Source organism: Apis laboriosa, unplaced genomic scaffold (assembly GCF_014066325.1).
Source record: "Apis laboriosa isolate Shangri-la unplaced genomic scaffold, ASM1406632v1 scaffold34_cov151, whole genome shotgun sequence".
In the NCBI taxonomy this organism is placed as follows: domain Eukaryota; kingdom Metazoa; phylum Arthropoda; class Insecta; order Hymenoptera; family Apidae; genus Apis; species Apis laboriosa.
Genome location: NW_025222928.1, coordinates 3,750,503 through 3,775,774, shown reverse-complemented (window position 1 = coordinate 3,775,774; position 25,272 = coordinate 3,750,503). Strand labels below are relative to the sequence as shown.

The window sequence follows — 25,272 nt, the reverse complement described above, 5'->3', positions numbered from 1 at the left end:
TTCTCCCTGCATCGTGCCTATAAATCTCTCGGACGTCCCGTAATTGTCGCGATCCCCGCTCCAAGGGGGACTCCTATACCCCGAACCGTGAGTGAGTAAAAACAGATTTTTAAGATTCCGTTTTAATTCGCCATTAATAATTTAAAAAAAAAGGATACACACACACACACATATATATATATATATATATATATATATATAGAACAATTTATATATTCCTCGAGTTTAGACAGACTTCTCTTCTCTATCTCCTCTATCTTGTGAATTAAAATTAAATTCTATCATCTGTACGAAGATTGTATTTCCAAAATTTATTCGGCGTGTTATTAAGGGGGTTTCGACAAAGGAAAGGAAAGGAGAATAAGGTTCACACACATATATATATATAGCATGGATTCGATGAATTATCGGGGACACGCGGAATACACACACGCGGGGTGACGTCTGAGAAAGGGTGGGACGGTATTCGCCTAATTCGAAGCCGAGTTCCCCGAGAGCATCCGGTGGCCGGTGCTATCAAGGCTGATTCGCAGAGGTGGTTCTGGGGCTGGTGGTTCAGACGCTAAGCCCGTAGACGCGGAGAAGCACCTGTGTCCCTGCTCCGCCCCCGGCCGAACCCCGACGACTAGATCGATGCCGGAGAGCTCTGCGTTTCCCCCTTTCTCTCTCTCTCTCTCTCTCCTCTTCCCTCCGCAACCCCTCTCGCCCTCTCTTTCTCCACCGTTTCTCTCCGGCTGTCTCTTCACTCCCTTTCCCTCCTCTTTCTCTCTGTCTCTATCTCCTCGCAATATCTCTCTGCGCATCTCTCCGCGGCGGGTTCTCACGGCAAACAATGCACCGCGCGACGCCCTCGAAAACATCCACTTCTCTTGTCGCGGCGAGGCCAGAGAGCCGCGTGTCGCTTTCGAAATTTATTTCCCGCTAAAGCTCCCGATGCATCGAACCATCCTTCTCCTCCTCCTCCTCCTCCTCCTCCTTCTTCTTCTTCTTCTACTTCTTCTTCTTCTCTCTCTCTCTCTCTCTCTCTGTCCCTCGTTTCCCTCGGGGAACGAAGCACGTCACCGGCGGGAGGAGACCTGTCCGACGTTCCGCGAACAGCAGCCGCGACGCGTCCGTCCCCGCCAACTTATTCACCTGCCTGCACTTGCTGCTCCAAGCAAGGATCCAAGCAAGGAGGGACGGCCAAAGGCTTTCGTCGCACGATATCCGATCCCTTTTTCGAGTTAAAGCTGCGCTTCTAAGTGTGCCGAGGATGTGCGTTTGGAGCTCAAAGGAGCGCGCGATTTTTTTTCCAGAATATAATAAAAAGTCGCAACAACTCGGCAAGTATCAACAATTGACTGTATCGACTTGCTCGGCCAGAGCGTTGCGAAGAGTAAAGGCGCTTCATAAATCAAACGGCCTAGCCTTCGAAGGGGATAGGCGGTTCGTCGACAGTCGCGGAACCGCTGTTCCATTCGTCCGCTGAGCGCAGATCTAATTAACATCCTGGAAGCGTGGAACACCGGTAGTCGGGACAGTCGATTAGCGATAAACCAGGATAAACGGCGGTCCCTTTTTCGCGGCGGGGTTCCCCGCGGTGGCAAGGGTCACGAGCGCGAGGCATTATTATATCCGACGTCATCTGGCGACTTGGGAGAGAATGGAATTTGATTGGCCGTTTGCCATAACCATCGGCGGAGTTGGCTAACGCGGCCAACCTCTCAGGCCCTCCTGCGCGTATCCATTCTCCTCGGCTGCTCCTCCATTTTCTCCCTGTTCCGTTCTAACGCGCACGAACGCGCGACACGCACGTGCGTGACGCGGCCGTTGGGATATGTTTCTCGGGGCAAATGTAGAAATGCAAATGAACCCCCTCCTCTCCGTTCTTATCTCGCCTCGCAATAAGCCTCGAACATTAGATCGTAATAACGCCCGGAGTCGAATTAAAACGCGTCATCGGCTCGCCTATCCGTGTACCGTTACGTTTACATTTATGGTGTAATAACGAAAGTCTACTTTCTTTGATATTTACCTCGAATTTAAGGTTAATTTTAATAACTAGAATCTTGATGTTTTAAAGTATGAATTTTCCTCAAAAATTCTTCTAAATTTTTTATATTCTGCGTCACGTAACGTAACAGTAACTATCGATTGATTTTTTTCTTGATTACTGTATATTTTTGATATAAAAAGAGAAGAAATTCGTACGATGCACGAGATATATTTGTATCGTAGATATATAAATATTATAAATAAGTAGATAAATAAAGTAAAGTCGAGCGATTTCGACGCATCGGTGGAAGGGTCTATCGGGGAGGAAACCACCCCCTCGGAGGGAACCTCGGACTCGCCCTCTTCCCAATCTTCGTATCGATACCGTCTCCGTGAGGAGGATAAACTGGGATAAATGTCTCGGAAATATAACGGGGCAGCGTCTGGCGGGCACCGGAAATGGAAGCTTGTGGTCGGATGCGGATACGTATTTCGTTTGCCTCGGCGAATTTTTTTTTCTCCCGCGTTCTCGCCCTCATAACAGTTTTTGATATCCGGAGGGGTGCTGCCCCGGGGTACCCTCTTACACGCCGGAATTCCTAAACCGAGCTCGAATATAATACTTGTTTACTTTCTTGCTTATCTCGAAAACGCGTCAAAGAATTCTCAATTATCGTTCGTTAATTGTCCTCCAACAATTAACTGTCTAGAACTGTCGAACGAGTCGGATCGAGATTTTTATCTTTCCAAATTGATTAAACGTACGTTAAATCGGATCGTTGTAAACGAAATCGATCGAATTCTTAGTAGAACCATTGATGTCGATTCAATAGATTCGATATATCTGTCCGTAGAAAAGCAAAGTTAAAATTGATCGATTCGATTAATTTAACTCGTTGCTTCGAATGGTTTTACAGTTTTTCGAGACAGTCATGCTTTTAACAGAAATTAATATCGATTGATAAAGAAGTACAAAATTATACGTGTTATTTTCACTCTTGCACTCGAATGTAAAACAAACGTAATCTTCGTTGCTTATAATTCCACCTCTACGAATGGAAAGAAAAAAAAAAAAGAAAAAAAGAAAAATAGCACGGAAGAGCTTACAAGCGAGGCCGCCGCGAATACTTGGCTCAAGAGACGCTGTCGAGAACGTGATCAGCCTCTGATGGGTTCGTGTGTTCACGACACCCACGTTCGGTCTCACAAAAGGTTCCCCGCCGCGGATCAACGTCGAACAAAGGGCCGGTTGTCCAAACAAAAATTCGCATCGTACGCAGAAAAGTGACGACGATGATCGTCCCCTACGTACGACAAAGCGGCATGGCGGATCACAGGTGGTGCTCGACGCCAGAAATGGACGACGATCTTCGGATAGATCCCTGCCCCGGATGATCGATCGACCCGTCCTCTCTCTTTCTCTCCTTCTCCGTGTCGAATCCCTATCGTCTAGAACACGGCTCAACGATACTCGCGTCGGATCGTTTCCGTAACCCGAACTCCAGGCCCGATCTGTGAAAACGGATCCGAGCCGGTGAAAGAGAGAGAGCCTCCTCTCGATCGCGATTCCAACACTGACGACGACGAATCGCTCTCTGCAAACGGTCAACCCTTTCCTCGAGCGATATCGCGTCTCACTTTTAGTAGAATTTTATCGTTAATTTCGGGATGCGACAAATATTCGTGAACATTCTATATTCGCAAAAGTAGGAGCAAAAGTATATATCTCGTTTAACAATTATTGGCCAAAGAGTAGATTCGATATTAAAAGAGTATCGATTTGTTGTACACGTTCGATCATCTCGTATTAAAGAAAAACTTCTCGTCGAGAAAATCGACAATCCGGTTATTTACTCAACTTAAGGAATAAAATTTCTAAAATTGGCACGTAGAAATTCGAAATTTACACGTAGGAATTCCTCGAAGATCGCATCGAAAATTCTTCGTTCCCACGCGCCACGTCTGAAATACGATAAGTACCAGGCTCCCAAGACTTGGTTTTATTCACGCGAGCGTTCGCGACGCGGCACGATAGTCGGGACGGAGCATACGTAGCGTAGCTGGAACACCGATTCCTCGCCACTGTTCATAAAACTCTCCTCTTTTACCCCGTTTCGTGAGCTCGATAGAGCGTCGGGAACCGCGCGGATTTACCGAGAAGCCGTTGCATTTTCGTATCTTTACGACACGCGATAAACGAGACACGAGACAATGAGAGAGAGAGAGAGAGACAGAGAGAGAGACAGAGAGAGAGAGAGAGAGAGAGAAAAGTCAGGAAGGGTAAGCGCGATTAAAAGTCCTAGGAAGAATAGCGTGGATACACAGCTGGCGAGAGGTAATTGCGCCACGTGACTCTCTCTCTCGGTGTTCATCACTGCACCGAGCAACCCTCTTCACCTCGTGTTCCCTCCCCTTCCCTCCCCCACCATTCTCCACCTTCGAGTCGGCCGAGCGCCTTCGTGCGCCTCGAACGACCGAGTCGAAACCCCGTGTGGGTCCCGGCAAAGGCTCCCACACCCCTCTAGGAACGAGCAACGAGCAATTTCATTACTGCTTAACGCCTGTCATAAATCTCCACGAGCACCCTCCACCCCTCCGCTCCCCTCCACGAGCCCACCCTCCTCCTTCTCCATCCATGTCTTTCTCCTCTCAACGTTCTTCCCTCCATCCGCACGCACCTCTCCCGAAGCTTTCCTTCCTTCCTCCCTTTCCTCCTCGTTACACGCGTTTCTTTTCCTCCCAACCCCCTCGACCTTGTCGCCCCTTTCCCCTCTTCGCTCGACTGGAAGAAGTTTTCGGAAAGAGGGAGGGAGGAACGGGGACACGGAACGTCCATTTCTGCGGCTCGCATCTGCGTTTAAGGTGAAGTAACGAGAGGAGAGGCGTATTTTCGCGCTCACACCTTTTCCCGCTCATCTCTACTCCGTCTTGCGCCACGGATTGAAATTGAGCGGAGAAGGGGGAGAAGAAGCGAGTGCAAAGTCGCGGGGAAGACGGAAGAGCGATCCGGATTCACCCTCGGTGCCTGTCTTTCTCGTCTCTCCGCTTTCTTCGCGGGCGAGATTGTCGTTAGACGCTTCATTTACCCTCCCCCGCACCGGGGGAAGTTCACCGGCTTCGACCACGACGCTGATAAATCACTAGCGACTACGTTTAACCGCGTCCCCTATATATATATATAAATATATATATTTCTTTTACTGGCAGCTTCCTCCTGATGCGCGTTTGTTCGAGTTCAATGATCGCTAAGAGAGCGCTAAGAGAGAATTATATATATTTATTCGAGTATAAATATAAAATCTCGCCATGATTTCTCGCATCGCGATCGATCAGTTTCAAAATACGATTCCATTGAAATTTGAACTGGGAACTCTTGATGTCGATGAGACTTTCGTTTCACTCGCATTTCAGAAAAATAGCGAAACTCTTCTTCTCGTCGACGAGAAAAAAAGAGAGAAGACTTTTTCGAGTCGCTGTTGGATAACGCGAATTGCAGATCCAAAAAAAAAACGCGAGCTCCCGGAACAAGGGGAAAAAATTCGCGTTCTCCCATAACGTGCATCGGTACCACCTCCACCCCCTCCCTCCCCCTCTCCCAGGACGAGTTTCTGGTTTCCCCAATAAATTCCACGGGGCGAAAGAACGCGGACGGGGAACATTAAACCGGAATTCATCAAGCAGGGCGTGGAGGATTTGGTGGCGCGCGTCGCTTCGAGATCGCGGTGTGCACCGTGGTGGGATAAAAAGGGGAAGAAAGGAAAAAAAAAAGGAAAAAGGAAAAAAGAGGAGGAAGAAGGAGAGAAAGAAATAAGAAACGAGAGAGAGAGAGAGGATCTCTCGGAGGCCTGGTCGGTCGGCTTTCTCGCCCTCGGGATCGGAATGCAGATGGCATTGTCCCGGGGCGCCAATGGGTTTCGCCGCGAAGCCGGAGGCGTTGATGAGCCGGCGCGGGCCACGGATGTTTTCTACGCTCTCTCGCCGACTTCTCTCGTGGCCCGCTGCTCATTCTCGCCCGTGAAAGACACTGGAATGCGATTCGCCGAGTCCTCTCGCCCGACTATATCGCTATACGGCGGCCGCAAAAACTCGGCCCCTCGGCGGCGTTTCTGCTCCCCCCCTCTCTCTCTCTCTCTCTTCTCGAGGATCTCGAGGACTCTGACCGTGTTTCGCTTCGTCGTCGCCTCGCGAAGCGAATTTGCGGATTCGTTCTCGTCGAGCATGCAAATCCACGGAGCGGCGATAATTCGAGATATTGGATGAGCCGGTGCTATATGCGGAAGATCGTTCCTCGAAAAGTGAATCATCTCGTTCTCTCTCTCTCTGTCTCTCTGTCCCTCGTGGATCGAGACGAGTCGAAAAGGGTGACGACGTCGATGGACCTTGAGGACGGTGGCGGAGGGGAGGATCCTCGACGCGTTTGACCGCGATCGATGCTGGCAGAGGACGATAGACGACACGTCCAGAGTCACTTCCAGCCCGTAATCCGACACGGTTCGTGTAATATAACGTAAAGGAGGCTGCGTAAGGGGCCAGACCTATCTCGGTTTTGCCGCCCGACTGTATAAGGTTACCCGTGTGCTCACGGCTACGCTCTTTCTCACGTACACCGACTGTGCCGCGACTGGCCAATCCTCGATAAAAAAAAAAAAAAAACCAACCGACGGAAAATGGAATTTTCTATTGCACGACGGCCGAAGAAAACGGGCGAGGCGAGAAACGGTATCGAGAAGCGGAGATCAATGGAGAATAGGCGACCAATCGCCGAGGTGTTGAGATCACGATCGTCAAAAGAATCGCCGAATAGCGACTCGTTGCGGATGTCACAAAGAGCGGCAGCCGCGGATTCAGTTCCGCGAATAACGCCGAATAACACGCGGTAAATCATAGCGGCTTCGACCGTTGCTGGCCGAAGATAGGCGGAAGATAAGGTTGGAATATTGCGGAGCCGGCTCCTCGCGTGTATCAAAGGACTCGATCTGCGGCTGCGAAGTCCAGAGCCAAGCCACGGCGTCAATGTCAACGGCCTAATCATGACTAATGGTTCTTTGCCCGGCGCAACCACGTCCCTCCCCCCTCCCCCTGTCCGCTCGTCCGTCCGCGGACCCACCGGACGACGGGCATTTCTCCCGTGAGAAAAAGCGGGAAAGAGCGAGTCGCGACTATGGGCAGAGGGCAGAAAGCACGCATTCTGAGCAAGAAGAAAAAGAAAAGGAGGAGGAGGAGGAGGAAGAAGAAGAAGAAGAAGAAGAAGAAGGAGAAGAAGAAGAAGAAGAAGAAGAAGAAGTACTTGCACTGGCGCGGCGAGGCCACACGTACTCGCGACGCACGTACGCGGATAATGCGCCGGCATAATCGTGCGTGCGGAGAGGAAAAAGCGAATGAGGGAGCCGGCGAGCACGGAGGGGGTTGAGGGCTCGCGTCGAGATAGGCACTTTGTAAAATCGTTACTCCTCGTTTCCCCGCCACGGTTAGCGGCCACGGCCAGCTAGGTGTACCTTTGCCCACCACTCACGCTCGCGAGGAGCGAAAGCCGATCCCTATCTGGCCGTGTTCTCTCCAACCAACGATCGACCGCCACGGAGAAAGTCGATTTTTCTCCAATTAGCATGCACCCGGGTTGAGGAATCCCGAGATCTGCGCGATTAATGCGATCCGGACGATCGAGGGGTGCTGGTCGTACCGCACGAGATTCGATCTGGTGTATCGAGGGCTGTATTATTATTACGGTCTCGGAGATCTCGCTAATTGTTTCGAACAGGGAAATCTTCTTCGTTGCGCAATGGTTGTTGCTTGGGAAGACGAGAGAAAGAAAAGAGTATCTCGTGTATATCGTATATATAATCGTCTAAACTTTGAACGAGTTTAGAGTTTCTAATTTTACGTCTCTCGCGTATCTTGCTATCAAACGGAAAAGCGAACGACGAAAATTATATAGCGTCAATATTCGTTCCTTCCGAAGAACGAATATCCAGCTATAGGATAAATGGGAAACTGTTAACTTCAACCCGTTAAACTCGAAGCAAAAAAGGAGAAGAGAAAGAAGAAAAGGAAAGGAAGGAAAGGGGAAAAAAGAAGAGGAGGAGGAGGAGAATAAGAAGGGCGTGCGCGTGATCGATACGTTCCAATTTCCATCGCGCGGGGATTTTCCGTCTCTCCGATAAAAGAGGAGCAAGGCGCAGCCAGAATTGCGTAATTCCGGCGCATTAGCCGGAGAGGAAATGTTTCTGGATTCCCAGCAGATCGAATGCCAGCGCTACCGGCAATTCGGATGAGGCCGGGACGAGGGGCGGCGGGATTGCTTATATAGAGATGGCCGTCGGTGATATAAGATCCGCCGGATCCCGTAGGAAATCCCGGGAACGGATCTATCTTACCCCGAGGGATAGGCGGCGTCGTGGGCCGGGGGGGGGGAGGGGGTGGGGTGGGAGTGGAATTCACCTGTCAACCTGAATTAAAGGATGGTCGAGCGGGACGCGCAGCGCGCGCGAGAGAGAGAGAAAGAGAGAGAGAGGCGTTCCGCCTCCTCGCCCCGGCTTCCAGCAATTGAAGCGTCTTGCGGACCGGTTAACTCCCATTTCGAGGAACCCGGTGTTTCCACGTCTACGCTCGACCACCCTTCCCGTATCCGCGCGAATTCCAACTTTCTCCTCCGTGTAATACACGTTAATGGATCCCGGGGATTCGCGATACCACGCGCGTCGATCACGATTCCAGTTCTCTTTTCTTTTCTTTTTCCTTTTTTTTTTTTTCTTTGGCTCGAGGCGTCGAAAAGTGGAAAGTCGCGAGGATAAATTTTCTTCGCTGCACTGAATTCGATTCAGAGTTTCTTTCGACGAAATCGATTACGATCAATTCGTGCGAAAGGAATCTCGAAGAACTATCAAATCGATGATCGAATCCGCGGTGAACATGGTCGCGCACGTGTGGCGTAAATAGTAGAAGTGTCTGTACGCGAATACGCCACGGCGATAATAAAACTTGGAGGTCTCGTCGAGAAGTTTTACCCACGTCGAGCGGGCTGCGTTAAACGCAAAAACCTCTCTCTCTCTCTCTCTCTCTCTCTCTCTCTCTCTCTTGCATTTCCAGCGGCTACAAACATATCCGAGCGTGCGCGTAAAATATGCCGGCGGAAGGATGGAGAGGAGAGCGCGAAACGGCCCCGGCTCCGAGAAGCGGCAGCGGTGAAGGAGAACGGCGAAAGAAGAACGGCGGGAGGGGGGAGGAGAGAAAAAGGAAGAGGCGACGAACGATACCGCCTGAAGACCGTGAAATCCGGATCCACTGTGAGCCCTGTTCACCCGGTGAAGCGACTACTCCCCCTCCGTCCCCTGCGGACGCCCAATCCGATAAAAGGAGGATGCTCGCGCGCGAGAAACCGCGTGGAGAATCGGGACGAGGCGATTCGTTCGCCTCGCTGGTTCGTTAACCGTCCAATCGCGATGCGTGTGTGTATGTGCGCGCTGCAAAAGGTTGCCGCAAAAATCGCGAGCTCTCCGCTCGAGCGTCACCTCGTTCGTCGAGTCGGCACGCGTTCGTCGGGACGCGACGAGGGAAAGAAACTTCTCTTTCCCCGCGCCGACCACCGAACGACTAGAAGGAAGAAAAGGTTCGCCTCGTGTTCCTCGAACGCCTCCTCGACGAGAGGCGAGGCTCGAGCATTCGTCGGCCATTCGCGATGGGTCAATGGCCACGTGCCGATTATTAATTAACGTTTCGTTAATTACGATAGAAATTCCACGAGCGCCGCGTTTGCCTCCCACTTCCGGTATAATTCGCTACCCGCCTGTAAATAATTTATATATTATGGTGTTTCCGATGCGTTTTGTGGCCCCCGCCTTTATTATTACACCGATCGGAAACAACTCGACGATACTTTGTTAACGGCTTTGCCGATCGCTCGAATTGAATTTCGCGCGTAAACGTCCGTCCATTGTGCGTGTAAGGATCGCGAGTAAGGCGCTAGATTATGGAGTTTGGGGAAAAAGCAGGCAAAAATCGTATATATATCTTTTCTGAAAAGCAAAAAAGTAGGAACAAGATCGAAAAGATTCAAGCGTATCCAACTAAGTATTCGATATAAATCGTATCGATTGAAATTAGATGTTTCGAGCTGGGTGAAAGAGTATCGACCACGCTCCTCCTTAACGGTAATGCTCTCGATCTGGCTGACGAAACCCACACTAGACGCAGATGAATCGCAGGTGAACGGGACGGACATTGCAGGTGAACATAGGATCGAGATATTTTTCAGAGTTAGGACAGCTATGAGGGATTCAGAGGTCTACGGGGAATCGCGGATAAGTCGGCTCTCTCTCTAATGGGATCGCCATTCGCAGAAGGATCATTAACGACATGGTCGAGAAAGAGAGAGAGAGAGAGAGAAAATTGGAGGCGCTCTCGAAGGAGAAGGCACGTTTTATCCGTGGAGCTCAGCCTAGTTCACGGGCAGCGTGGCTCTTGGCCATAAATCCACCGCCGCGCTCCCACGAGACCCGGCCGCGGCTGCACGATTTCGGTGTCGCGATAAGTGCGGGACGTTAAGCGGTTATTAAGCGAGTCCTCTTAACCGTAATCGAGGTTTGGATGCTGATGAAACGGAGCGCGCGTGTGTACCCGTTTAATATCGTATCCTCTTCGTGTGGATGGAAGCAGGAGCGAGAACGAATCCTGTTTCTGAGGGAGGGAGAGAGAGAGACTTGCACAATTGCTTCGATACGGGATCGAATGGAGTGTAACGAGGATGTCGGAACGACGAATCAGGAATCCGCAAGGTGTCGGAGAAAGAGAGAGAGAGAGAGAGAGAGAGAGCGTCGCCGCGTAAATTTCGACGTCCTTTCGGATCCTTTCGAAATCGCCGTGACTAATCCTTGCCGCCGCGGGCCGCGTTTTGCATATGGATGACGGCGCGCGGACCTTACGCGTCCATTATTCGGCTTAAACCTTTAAAGTCCGAGAGAGGAGGCGAGGAAAGGAGGAGAGAGGGGTCTGGATTCCTCGCTTTTGCCTCTCCTCGCCACGCATAATTGGATTAATTTAAACTGTAACGAGGGCGCCCATCCCTGAATCTTCTCGACCGGATTCACGACGCCTCCGATCTCGAATCGCGCTTCATCGAATGGGAAGATCATCATCATCGTTACGAGGAATCACGTCGCGTAGCTACCCGTTACGGATCGGGGCGAGAAAGCAACCCGTTGATTCTTAAAGAGAGAATAACTCATTTCCCCGGCTGCTGCCGCTGGGATCTGATAAGACGGGCGAGGAATCCCCCTCCCCCTTACGTGTCGCGAAAAGTGCACGTATGCAGTTGGAGCGTCACGAGCCTAACGAGCATCGAGGCTCGAGGGGGTATGTACGGCGGAGGTGATAGAGCCCCTGTGAAGTAGCGCTGCGTCAAAGTTAAGCCTGGTCGGATGGACGCGAGATTACGTCAAGCGACAAGTAGGAGCAGAAAGGCTAATGAGTGGCCGAGGTAATACCGGGGCTCTGCTCGCCGCTTAACGCGCCTAAGGACCTAGACGCGCAACATCCACATCTCCACCGGGTCGACGCGCTTACGACTTTCTCTTTCTCGCCCCTTCGCGCCCCCCGCCCCGGCTACGGGATATACGCGAGCGCCAGCTTTAAACCTATGAATGCATATTCAAGATACGAATGTTTTAAATCCCGGCCGGGATTACCCGTCGACGAGTCTAGTCCGGCGCTCGGCTGAAAGAGGTTGGGGAGGGCGAAGGGAAGGGGGTGGCGCGCCTCTGCGACTATAAAGACGCGGCATTTTATTATTTTTCATATCGACAACCGGGTGGGATCCGCGACGGCGGTGTGGTGGCGCGGGGCGAAGGTAGTGGAGGCGAGGAGACGAGGAAAGAGGGAAAGAGAGAATGCGGAGGGAGAGGGAGAGGGAGAGGGAGAGAGGACAACGAGAACAACGGCCACGATGGAGAGAAGGCAGAGGAGGGTGAGGAGGGTGAGGGATTAACGGCGATAAATTTCGCAAAAATAGGGGCTTACCCTGTCGTGGGGCGACAGTCTAATCCTGGGTCCGCGCGCGCCACCCCCTTCGCCTAGACGGGGATGCTGGCTCTCGACGCTGAACCCGGTGCTCGCCCGGGATGCACCACGGCCGATACACGTCGTTGCGAGCACTCTAACCGCGTACAGTTTTTGCAATTATCCGCTCCGCCTCTTAAGAATTTTCCTCCTTTTTTCTTTTCTCTTTTTTCTTTTTTTTAATCATCCCCTCGCCGGACACAACGACGACCGCCGCCGTTTCGTAGCCTCGGACGGTTAATCTCCCGGAAAACTGGGCTCGCAATTAATTTCGCACGGGGATCAGTAGTTTCAGTTTGAAATTGGAAGATCGATCGTTACCAATCGAGAAGCCTCGCAGCCCGGATTAGTTTTCTCTCGCTACTAGCTTTCGAAATCATTATATCGCAACGTGTATCATCGTTTCACGCGAATTTATATAACACGACTAGATATAAATATCAAATATATTCATTTTTATTCACGTTTAAAAATACCTTAGCCTATAGGGGTTATTTTGAAGGGGGAGAAAGTTCGAAAAACAAAGATTGAAATTTGCGTGAAAAGAAATATATATATATTCTTAAACAGCGAGACTATCTCTAACTTTGCAGCCTCGTCGTCTTCCAATTTCGGTAGAAGGAACGTAACAAGTAACTGCATAGAAGAAGAATAATCGTCTCGGTTTCTCTCGCCATAGCGGCGGCGTGGGCGAGAGCGGGGGCCTTTCCAAAGAGGGAAAGAAGGAGATTCGGCATTCAGGCGGGCGTCCAGGATGGACGCAACAATGGCCGCGCATCAACATAATTACAGTTCGCTTCGGTACCCGGGATGGCCGCTCGACGAGGGCCAAGTATTATATTCAAATGCGAGGCGAGGCGGCGCCAGTGAGCACGAACCAAAAGGCAGAAGGGGTTGCCGTACCCCGGGGCCAACCGAGGAGGAGGTTGAAGGTTGTAGGTTGACCGTAGGGACGAGGGACGTGGTTGGAGGGGATACCTGGAAGCCAGACGATGGAAGGACAACCGGGAGGACACGGAAACGTCCCTTTGACCGGTCTACCAACACGGAGACAGAGGAAATTACGTCGTCTTGCTTGACCCCTCTAATACCCTATGTATTTTCCTCGCTTTGAGGAAACGTGTTAAAGGATATATATATATATGAACCAAATTCGTGAAAAATATCTACGATACTTGATCATCGTTCAAAAATTACGCTTTCACAAATTTCATCGAAGAAAATTCTTTGATATCATAATCGTGTATTTAATAAAGTACCTTAATAATTAATAACGATAACGCCATTACCGCAAATGGATCGAAATATTCCTAGAGAATCAGAGAACAGAAGGCGAAAATCAATTTTAAATTCCACTCGAAGAAACGAACCCCGAAAAAAAGGCTTAAATCTCGTTCCACGGAGACTGTGAAAAAAATCCCACCGATACTCGGATCGTAAAACGATGGTGGGACACGTTCGAATATAAAGGAACACCGGTTGGGGAGGGGGAGGGTTAAACGAGAGAGGCACTTCGACTTCCCGACCGCGGTAAAAGGAAGGCGGAACGCGGCGCGAGGATTTGTTCGAGCGGAAAACTGCCGGTCGATGTATGCAAACGTCTCCTCCACGCGCTCCTTTTCGAGCCGATAGGGTGACAACGGTCGAAGAATCTCGTTCCTTCGCCGCCGAACAATTGTCCAACCCCCCCTTCCCAGTCCCCTTGTGGTCCTAAAAGGTGGGACGACGAGCTGGTTTCGAAGCGGCTTTCGCTCGGCCAACGAGCGGATTCGCGGCGAGACCTTGACCTAGCGATCGGCAAGGACGGGAAGGAAGCGGGTCGGTTGGAAACGGTGGAGGTCCAGGGGTGGTGGGGCTAGAGAGGACAATAGATATCAGCCGGTGTACGCGAGAGACACCACGGCGAGATAGGAGATCTAAGTGGGCCATGCCGCGCTACGGTTATGGCGGCATAAAACGGTCTGGGTAGTGGAGGGGGGCGGGGGTAGGGGCGGCGGGGGCAGGAGGCGAGCAGTCAGCCAGCTGGCGGGTCGTGGCAGTCGACTCGAGTGCCGTCGAGAGCCCCTTTATGGGCGAAAAAACGGCCGCTATCATTGTCTATGCAAATTGTTTAAAATATCCGGGGCTAAGGCCGCCCTCCCCCCTCCTTCCTCCCTTCCCCGACGTCTTTCCGGGGGCGCCGTTTCGTGAAAACGTTTCGAGACTCGTCGACAACTGCCGGCGATGGGGATGTCGACGTGCACGACATGGAATCCCCGCGAACGAGGAAATCCGTTCCCTCGATTTTCCAGAACGATCGTCAAGTTTGATCGTTTGGAAAGGTGAGTTTGAATTTGTTTTCCCACTGAATGGGGGATAGAGTCGGTGCGGGGGACGAAGTTAAGGAAGAAATGATCGTGGCCTCGTGACCACAGGGGATGCGATCTTGGAGACGGGTGTTAATACTTGAATCGTTCACTCGAATTAGAATCCTTTCGATACAACTCCTCACAGTTTATCTCTTTCGAACGAGAACGCGTAGAGTATTTTCCTTTTCTCAAAATCTTGTCGATCGAGCTCGAAGAGATACGTAAGATCTACGTAAAATCAGATTAGAAGAAAGCGCAGCAGAATAGATAACTGAATTCGATTCCGAATATTAAAATAACGAAAAATCACATTTGATATTAGGAAGAGGGAGAGGAGGAAATCGGAGAATCAGAAGAATCGGGACGAAAATTGTAAAATACCATGGAATGTAAAGGGTTAAAAGGCACAGACGCAGACTGGAAGAACGATCTCTGAAGCGAAATGACGGATTTGCAATTCGATTGGTCGGATAAAAAGGCAGGGATTATGGACTCGTTTTACAGTGAGTAAAATGGAACGTGGAAGAATGCAGCCACGCGTCAGATCGATCTCCCCTTTTTGTTCGCAGCTTCACGCTGCGTCCCGATCCGATCGCCCCGCGCGATACGGATGAATTAAAGATCGCGGCAAGATATATTGGAATGGCAGCGAGCAATACGCTAAATGAAACGCGGTTCATTATCGATCTTGATGAAACTGCATCTCTCAGCTTGTGGCCTCCGGTATGGAGGCACACGTGTGTACGTGTGCATGCGCGGATAATGGCATTGCCGGTTTGCGGTTTGTACCGTAGGCAGCATTACCCGCCTTAGATGGCTTATTGATTGCCACGACTATGCTCCGTTCTCGTGTTACAACACGAAACACGGAATAAGAATCACCGCGTTTTCGTTTCTCCCTCTCTTTCTATATATACATACACGTATATGTGTATACGTGCCGATCGAATTTATCTTTCTCTCAAATTTCGACTCGAAACGAGGCTGAACGTTGGAATTAATCGTGCGGGATTAAACGAGCATTTTTCATCCCTCCCGAGAAACATTCCTCCCCGTTCAAACATTCATAGACCGGGCGGGAGAAGGAGCACGAAAACTGGGAAACCTCGTTCCCGAAGAAATTTATTTGACTTTGGTAAGGTAGGAGAGAGGAGATTTCGAGGCGCCACTCGATACGTGAAACGGCGAGGAGAGCGCGGAACTGGCAAATGTAATTTCGCGAAATGCTTCCATTGATATAAGAAGGCGCTCCTCTGGCGGTGTCTAGGGATAAGGGCGACGCCGAGAAGGAAGAAGGATCGTGGAACCGGCGGACGTAGAAAGGCGGAGGTAGAAAATGGAGGAGAGGGAAAGAGAGGTCGCGGGAAACTGCAAGCTAGACGGATATATCTTCCGAGTAAATTAAAATGGATTATATATATATATATATATATATATATATGTGTGTATGTGTCGACTCCATCTTCGATCTCTCTCTTCTTTTCCCATCTCCGCTTCCGCATTATCGCCACGCGCGATTGTTACCCGCTACTCGTAGCAAACTTTCTGTAATGAATTTCCATCCTTCCCTCGAAATCTTCGCTGCCTCGATACGATGGAGGGAGAAGAGGGGGAGAAAATTCGAAGATATCCTGATCCGATATCGAGGAATGGAGAATTAGAACTGGCTGCGTCCTCGTCTGGAAGAATAATTTGCAACGCGACGCGCGTAGACGTGGAGGGCAGGGACGGGTTCCTAAAAGGAGGACAATTCCGGGGAAGAGTGGAGCCGTTTGAAACATCGTGTTGTCCCGGAGCAACGGTGTGGCGAAGGAAGGAAAACGGGAGAAGAGAGGAGGAGAGTAGTGGCGTAGTAGGTCGGTGGCCACAATTCTGGAAAGCCCAAGTTGGCTGGCGTGGAAGGTCGGGACACGGAGTCGACCATGATGTATGCTCCTCTTCCGTCTAATTAAACTTGGGGAGGGTCGCAGAGTTGGTTGGTTGGTTGGTTGGTTGGTTGGTTGGTCGGTCGGTCGGTCGGTCGGTTGGTACGCTGGCTGGTCGGACAGACGTACGGACGGGCCGGTGAGGGGCGGCCGTCGGGATGGCTTTCAAAATGACAGTCAAGGAGGGAGAGGGAGAGGGAGAGGGAGAGAGGGAGAGGGAGAAGGAGCGAAAGCGGCGAGAACTGGCGAACAACGGAGAAAGACGTCGCCTCACGACCTCTCTCGTCGTCCCGGAACAACCGGAACGATTCGCTACTCTGACGTCGTTACGACGTCCTCCGCCGTTTCAACATCCTTGTATCGAATTAACGTCCGTCCATTTCTACCCACCTTTACAGACGTCTAAATTGTTCATTTTCTTCTTCCGGGGGGACGGATAAATCACCATTCTCGTTTCTTTGCGCTGCGGACTCTATTTTCCCGAAACCGACTTTCACCGATTTTCTCGGTAAACTTTTCACGTTTCGCAAGAGGTTTCGAGCAATTTCTCGGCCGCTGTATACGAAATCAGGAGACATGAGCGCACAGACGCATAGCATACCACTTCGTTCTATCTCTTCAGAAAGTAAGAAACATTAATTATCATCGATTATGGATATGTCGATTATCAAACGTGTCGAGTTCGAATACGATCGAGACGATGAATCGCGTTAGACTGGGATATGATAAATCAAGAAAAGTTGAATATATAGAATATATAGAAGTCGTTCGCGATGGTATAAATTTATCATACCGTGAAAGCGAAAAGGGATCCATCGTTTCCATCGGGAATTCCAGATCTTAGCCGGCCACCGACCACTGCCGTTTCACCCCGAAACATTTCGAAATCGCGGCGACCCGCGCCAAGGAATTCGTCGGTGCTCGCCAATAACCTGTCCTCGTTCGAGAGAGCCAACGCCAATCCCCGACTCGCGTTCCGCATTGACGTGCGCCGAAAGAAAAGAAGCGAGAGGTGAAGGGTGAGATAGGACGGTACGCGGGCCACATACATAGTTTTGCATAGAGAGGATAAAAAGCGTGTCGTAGATGAAGAGAAAAAGGGGAAAAGTTAGGCGACTGCGTTTTCGGCCGACGTTCGATCAAAGGAGACGAATACCGTGCAGAGAGCACGGCTGGTATATCATATCGTGAGAGACGTTTATTAACTGGTTCTTTTTCTCTTCTTCTCGAGTTATTCGAATACCCGAAGTTATACGTAGATTAACGAATTACAGAAGATGTGGAAGAAATTATTGAAAAATATCTCTTAAGAAGTTTCTTAACGAATTACGTATAAAATGAATTTTTTAAAGATACTTCTCTCGTATATATACTCTTCGTTTAGGCATTCGAAAATATGGAATAATTTCGAATAAAAATATAAGGGAATGATGGAAATCGGCGAGAAGCTGGTTGCATCGTGATTGAGCCACACCCGTTTCAGACATCTGTTCCGCGATAATTACAGGCGAAACGGTCCCGCGGGGTGGAAAGGGGGAAAACGTTAGCCCTTGTTGGTGGGGCCGTAAGTCATCGCGAGAGAAAGATTAGGACGCTAAATCAAGACTGTTGAGGCCGTAATTCGTTTGGTGGAAAAAGGGGGATGTCGGAAGGAGGTCTTTAAGAGAGCTGGCACTCGAGTGAATACACACTTGGCTCGAGTCAGTTACTCTTTTAAGCCGTAATATGTATCCACCGCGCCGAATGAATTCTGGTTCGCGGTATAGTCTCGCTTAATCGCTCGTAATAACGCTGAGACGAATGTCTGAGCGGGGCGACCGTCACGAAAAACCGTTTTAATTTCTGGCAATGAATACCTCGTAACAGCACGATCCTCCGTCACCAATTTTACCAAAGAATACCTATCTCTTTGATACGCTTCGTCTATAATCGAAACATAAACCGAATACCGAAATTTTTTTACACCCGATAATAATACATGATCTAGTAAAGATCTGGATAGATCTAAAACTCCTTTCAAAAGGAATTTCGATTCGACAAAAATAATCGAGGAGAATGTATAAATTTTAATATTCGATATTTGCTCTATTCGTTCTATTCGTTCGTTCCTCCCCCATTCTAAACTAATTACTCTCATTTCCAACTGTTACAATTAACTCTCCTTTCTAAATTGCACACACTACAACCTATATTCAACATTTCCATTCCAAATAATACGATAACAAGATTTTGGATCGCCACTCGCGCCTCCGCTCGTACTTATCGTCCTTATCGATAATCATATCCCGACGTAGATGATGAGCGCGATGATAATAAAATTTCGCGATCGAAGATCGGACAGGGGATCAAATCGAGCCGATATCACCGAACACCGATATCAACACGGGGACACGTATCCTCGAGTTACATTAAAATCCTTTCAAGCGTCGCGGCGTTAACCGCGAGGAGGAGAACGCGATTAACCAGCAAGAGGAAGAGGAAGAGCCGCTCGTCGCCGCTCTATCTATCGGGTGCGCCCAAAGCTCGTCTTTTCACGAGCGCGATATCGTCATCGCGCAAACAGCGTATATGCATTAAACCATGAACCCACTATCCCCGACGTCATATCCAATACACGTTGTTGGGGGGTGGAGAGGGAAGGGGGTTTGCCGAAGCCGGCGGTGGAGAAGCGTGGAGAAAGCGGATGAGCGGGGAGACGGGGGCGGCGCGCTGGTTGCGGGGTGGTTTCCAGGGTGGCTGCCGATCCCCCCTCCTTCCCCCCTCCCAGATCCTCCCCTCCTCGTGCGGTAATGGCATTAACCGAGCTGCAATATGATTACCGCTCTCGCAAGGTAACCTGATCACACTCGAAATCTATGGGGTGTCCGAGGTGAGTGCGAGGGACAATGTACGGGGTGATTCTCTCGATTGTGCGTTGGATCTGTTGGATGAATCGACTGTCGAAAATGACGACCGTGTTAAAATTTGTTAAATTTTGTACTGGAAGATGTTAGTTAGGTTAGTAGGCTTTTGGGTTTCTTTTTTNTTTTTTTTTTTTTTTTTTTTTTTTTTAGAAAGATAACGAACGAGAACAAAAATGCGCTACATTCTTCTCCCTTCCAAGTCCTCTCCCTTTAATCGCGTTGCGCTTTTTACGGGTCAGATTACTCGTGAATCATTAGACGGGCAAGGAGAGTCGGGGACAGCAGCAGGGTTACAAAGAGGGAGGAGAGGCACCCATAGCTGCGGCCACCGCTCCTTATCTTGGCATTAGGAGATTAGTACGTCCCTCCGAACGCGTTTTTCCATCTTCGCCTCCGCTTTCTTTTTCCCTTCGTTCCTCGAGCTTAACTCCGACGCCGGGGTAAAAGCAATTTAGGAAATGTTTCTTTTTGCCACGCCGTTTCGTCGCGTCGTTTATCTTCGCTCCCCGGGTTTTAAGCGGGCCTTGATAAGTGAATAATCGTTGCCAAATATTTAGGATTAGGAACTCGACGAATTTTCCTATCGTTTGCCCCTTCGTATATTCGTATTCGTATTCGTAACGATTTCTTTGTAAAATAAGAAAAAAGACGCACCTCGTTCGAGGAGCGCAAAAGCGATCGTTTCGGAATAAACGGACTCGTGGACTGTCGTCGGGATCGAGAGACACGAGTGACGAAAGACGCTCGTGAAAATGTACACTTACCGTGAGGTGTTGAAACAGCCACGCCCTGAGGATGTTGGTCGCCACTTTGGGGAAGATACCCCTCTTCTTCTGGTTCTTCTTACCCGACGAGTCGTCGTCTTCCTCGCCGGTACCCTCGCCACTGCCGATACTCGCGTTACTCGCGTCACCTGCGAAATCAAAATCAAATCTCAAAATTAACCTTCTGCTAAATTCTAAACCAAAGCTCGAAAAGAATAAACTTGATATATATATATATATATATATGTACTGTTTGAAACAGATGGAGAGAAAAAAGAAAAGAAGAGGGGATAAAAACGATAAATCACAACGTGCGTGTCCCCCCTCGCCCCCTTTCGAATCATCGGGATGCATTATTATCGAGGGTGAGATATTTCGAGCACTTTAAACCACGTCCCGATTTTCGGGCGCGAAACAGACCGAAGGACGATAACCGCCTCATCCCCCCTCTGCCCCCCTATAGATCGGTTCCCATGCATACAAACACCATTAAGCCACCCGCAATCACCCTGTCCCTCTTTCGCCGGCACCCCCCCTAAACGTTTCCAGCCCCGATCCCAGCCCAGCTCCCATCCCCCTCGCTTTCATCCCCCTTGGCCGCATTAATTCCCCGTCATTTATCAATCTTAGCTTTTTAATTGCACGGTCACCGGGGACCTAGGAGAAGCGGGACGGTAATGAGAGATATTAAGACGGCTTACGGGTCACGCTTTCCCGAGGCAAATATCATTTTTATAAATTATCGGGAGCCGGAGCCATTTCCAGGTATTTCTCCCTGACTAAACGTGCCTCCCCCCCTCACTTCACTTCTCTCTTTTTTTCCGTCAGAACCATTCTTCGCATTAATTAAGAACCGGAGCTGATGATGAACTCTCGTCGAAAATCGGCTGGCGTGAAATTGACGCCTGACGGAGGAAGGGATATATTTTTTTTTTTTTTTTGCCAAACATTTCAGTCATCGCGTTAAATTTTGTTAAATAAATCCGAATATTAAACATAATCGTAAATTAAATAGTTTATAAGAAAGGAACGGCGAATTAGATAGACTATGATCACGTTACACATTTCTGAATAATCTCGTCTTTTCTGTTTCTTCAATAGAAGAATATTGCAACAGCATATCACAATTTCCATTCATTTTCTCAAGGAGCAAGTATAAACTCTCTCTGATCAGAGACTCGTTGAGACTCGCACGTGAACGTAGACATGGACAATATTTCAACGATCATTCGAAGCATAAGAATTATTCGAATCGCATTCAATTTCGTAATTAATTCCGTAAATTATTTGCTTCCTCCAAAGTAGAGAGTAAGAACGAAACCTTCCCGATCAGGCGTTAGATCCATATTTAAACCGCGTATCTAAAAATAGCACGCGGAAGTCGAATCGAACGACTCGCAATCTCGACGAATCGAAATTCACCTGGCGTGCCGTAACGGCCGATCTGCTCGTTTTCAACCGGCGGAAGTTCGAGGAAGAGTTCCCTTTATACCTTTCCCCCCCTCTCTCTGTCTCATTCTCTCTCTATTGCCGCGGAAGGAGAACAGGCTACTTACGCGGACGGATTATAAATGACCGAGCCTTATCGTGGTGCCCAAGGCTCCGGTTCCCAAGGTTCTATCGTAACAGAGAGATCATGGGTGAGCTCCCATGGGTTTCACGATGACAGGTCGCCCGGGGGCGCCGACCCACCCCTCTCGAGAGGAGGCGGCCCCGTGGCCGAGATTAACTTTGAATTCGTACGGCGGGAAGGGGGAGGGGACGACGAAAAATTTGTACGTCCGATAGTACAAGGAGAGAGGAGGCGGCGGGAGATCGATGGAAATCGTGGCTGCCTCCTCGCCGATTTCGTGGGATAGGGATAGGGAGAAATCTGGGAAGGGAAAAGCGATCGACTTCGATCAAGCCTCGCCATTCGACCACCTGCCATTCGATTTCGATTCCCGACGAGATTCCCGATCTGACGGTGGCGGGATACGCCACACCGACCGGAATAATGGACGAGGGGTTGCGCTGGAATGTTCAATTAAGGATGACGGGGGATTCTTTTTTCTTTTTTTTTTTTTTTTTTTCTTTTTCTTTGCGTTTTTTTTAAACGTCCCGCGGCTTTCGATCCGTGATGGTCAGACGGAAGACTTGTTTCGATTGTTTTCCTGGCTCTATTTTTTCTATCGTATTCGGTGTACATTTCAAATATCTGCAATTTTTCTCCCCTCTTGAACGTTAAATCCATCCTTCTTGGACTATGGATTGGCAATCCTCTTCTTCGAGGATCGAGAAATCACGGCACGCGATGAATCGGCGCGATGCGAAGGTAGAATGGGAAGAGTAAGCTCGTACAGTCGAGCAATAACGATCAAGAAATCACGTCATCGCCTCGAGCGTGATCACGGTTCGGAGCCAGAAGTCTCGGCGTCATCCGTTTCTCTCTCTCGATCGAGGAGAAATGCTTGTTTTCGTCGAAATAAACAAAAGAGAGAGAGAGAGAGAGAGAGAGAGAGAGAGAGAGAGAGAGAGAGAAGGGTGTTTGCGGTCCTCGTGGTCGCAAAAAACGACGTTAGGTCCTTCTTCTCCGCTGCGACCAGCGTTGTTCCACGGCCCATAATGGCAGGCGGAGGCAGAATAGAGCGGTCTAGAGGCGCGCGGAACGGTCGGCTAGCGGAATAACGGAACGGCCAGCGGACCGTCCCTCTGATTGCAGTTAATTTACTCGGTGAATCGAGTTAATGTAGCGTGGCCGATCGTACGCCGCCGTTACCATGCCCTGACGTATCGGTCGAAGAAGCTCCGGCTCATGCTCGTCAGGAATTTCTCATTTCCCCGAATGAGAGAGAGAGAGAGAGAGACACTAATCCCATCGAAAAACGAAGCTACTTCAACTGAGGGGCAAGAAACCGGAAGACGACGAAACGAGATACCGACAACCTTTCTCTTGAGAACGAATTCTGAAATTATTCTTCCTTGACTAAATTATACGAAGATAATTGCGGGGGAATTACAATATTCGACTTCCAAATACATTTTTCTTCGTTGTTAAAATCTTTTAATATATGTTAAAAGATTAATCTCCAATTTCCCGACGGATGGATATTCAAATATTCTTCGATCATCGAGAAGAATAATCGTGATCTCGTCGGACGGTGTGGTAACAAGTGTTCCCCTATCCGAGGAACGAAGAGATTAAACTCGGCGAGAGACGAGAGTCGAAACGAGATATATACGTGGCGATAAATTCCATGGTGGGGAAAGTCGCGAAAATTGTTCGCATTGCACGCGTGCACGCTTGTTTCCGTCCTCCGCGACGCGTTTACGAGCAACGAGGGGCAGGAGTTGGGAGGGAGAAGAGGAGAGAAATGGAGGAGGGGAGGGAGAGAGGATCCATATCGTCCTCGTGTTGATTTACGCGGCGCGCCCTGCATTTTTACTGCCGCGTTATAGAGATTTAAGTGCAGCCAATTATACGTTTACGCCGTTTCTCGCTCCATCAACGTTGGAACATCGGAAGACGCGGATGATCCTCCTCCCCCGGCCTCTCTCTCCACCCCCCGGCACCCCCCGGCAGCAAAAGCAGAAAACACGTACGCGTCCCCCCGCCCCTCTCCCCCCTTCTTCTGGTTGCCTTCTTTCTTTCGAGCTGTCGCGATCTATACTTAGCCGATGGGTCAAGAATAAGCCGAGTCTCACGTCGGCCTGACTATACGCTATTTCTAGAGGAGGAGCGGACACGGTCAAAACACGCGGTCCCTACGCGGCGAGCAAGTGACTGCTGCCTTCAGAAACAGCCTCCTCTCTGTCCCGGTGCCACGCTTCGTTCCGCCGATAACGGTATCTCGAACGAAGCGAAAGTTTTTTTTCTTTTTTTTTTTTTCATCCAGTCTCCCAGCGAGAAGAAATGGTTAATTACACGCGGCTATTAGTCTCTCGTCGTATGTAATGATGTATATATATCATATGTGCTTTAAAAACGCTTTAAAATCGAGCAGAAGATGGTATCTGGTGAAAAGAGTTCAAAGGTTTAAGGCGAGCTTTGTGCGCGCACAGGTTGATTCGTCGAGGAAAATAATAAGGAGAAACGGCGGTGATAATCGTGATCGAGAACTAATGAGGCGGTCGTACACGCTGATCATTAGCAAAACTGCATACGAAATCCCACGAAAGCGGTGGGACGGATAACGAGAGAGGGACGAGCCTTAAACGCTACGATAACGCGATAATTCAGACAGGTAGGCAGGTAGCAATTAATGTCACGGGTCTGCGTGCCGTCATTCTTTTTATCCGGGGATCGACTCGCGTGTGGAGGATGACACGAGAAGGAAAAAGAAAAAGAAGAAAAAAAAAAGGGAGGAAAGGCATCGAAAAATACGGTTTGAACCGAGGAAGGAGGGCTCTATCTCTATTTGGAGGGTGACCGCCACGGATTGTCGAAATAAACCGCGCATATGGCCACCGAAAATAAACTCCTTATTCCCATCCCGTCGAACGAAGCGAGGACCCTCCTCCTCCTCCTCCCCCTTCACTTCCCTTTCCTCGCTTCCCTCTTCACGCTGTCTCGGTGGCTGCTCGCTCCAGCGGCGCGGATACGCTTCGAACTCTTCGAACGAAACGCGCCACGTTCGACCTTCTTGGCGTGGAAGGTAGAACCGTGTATACCGGATACCGAGACATTTATTTGCTGTCACACTGGTACGCAAACGTGTCGAGTGGCCAGGGAGAGATGGGAGAGTCTCAGGGAAGGAGGAAAAGGAGAATCGTTTCGTAGGGTGATTTTGGTGGGTGTCACGTTTCATTGTCGTGGAGGGTTCGTCTAATTTTGGGATCGGATTTTTCTCTCAAACCGTTAGTTATTCGTCCTTTCCTTTTTTCCCTTCTCTCTATCAATTGTCGAAATTTTCTTTGAATCGTTTCGAGAATTATTTTCGAGGGGGAAATCTTATATTCAATTAAAGAATAAAAGATGCAATCTGTTTCGAAACGATGTTCGATTCGTTTCGCGACAGGATTATGTATAAAAAGAAAGAAAGAGAAAGAAAAAAGGATTTAATGTGGAAAATGTAATAGCGTTTCTGCATTATTTCGAGGTAAATTGCGAGCAGTGTCGTTAGAGTATGACAAAATATTGGCCCGTTAAAGCCGCGATTTATTTATCGATATTAGCGAATGTGATATATGAAAGGAGTTAAATCATGCCTGCCCGATACATGCGCACGCATACCTATACATACATTTCATTTTTCAAAACACATCGTGAACGTCACGCAAAAAACAAACGATATAAAGAGTGAATGCCGTTAAGTGGAAAATTTAATAT

General features: G+C 49.3%; 1 protein-coding gene across 5 annotated transcripts in view; it reads right to left on the bottom strand.

Moving 5' to 3' along the window:
* The window catches only part of LOC122715137 (homeobox protein homothorax), a 495,480-nt gene that overhangs the window by 145,933 nt on the left and 324,275 nt on the right, over positions 1-25,272 (bottom strand). For all 5 annotated transcript variants that reach the window (XM_043937070.1, XM_043937066.1, XM_043937065.1 and 2 more), the window contains one exon: positions 19,965-20,113. In XM_043937070.1, the coding sequence (XP_043793005.1) occupies positions 19,965-20,113 (149 nt within the window). The remainder of the gene's footprint in view (positions 1-19,964; positions 20,114-25,272) is intronic.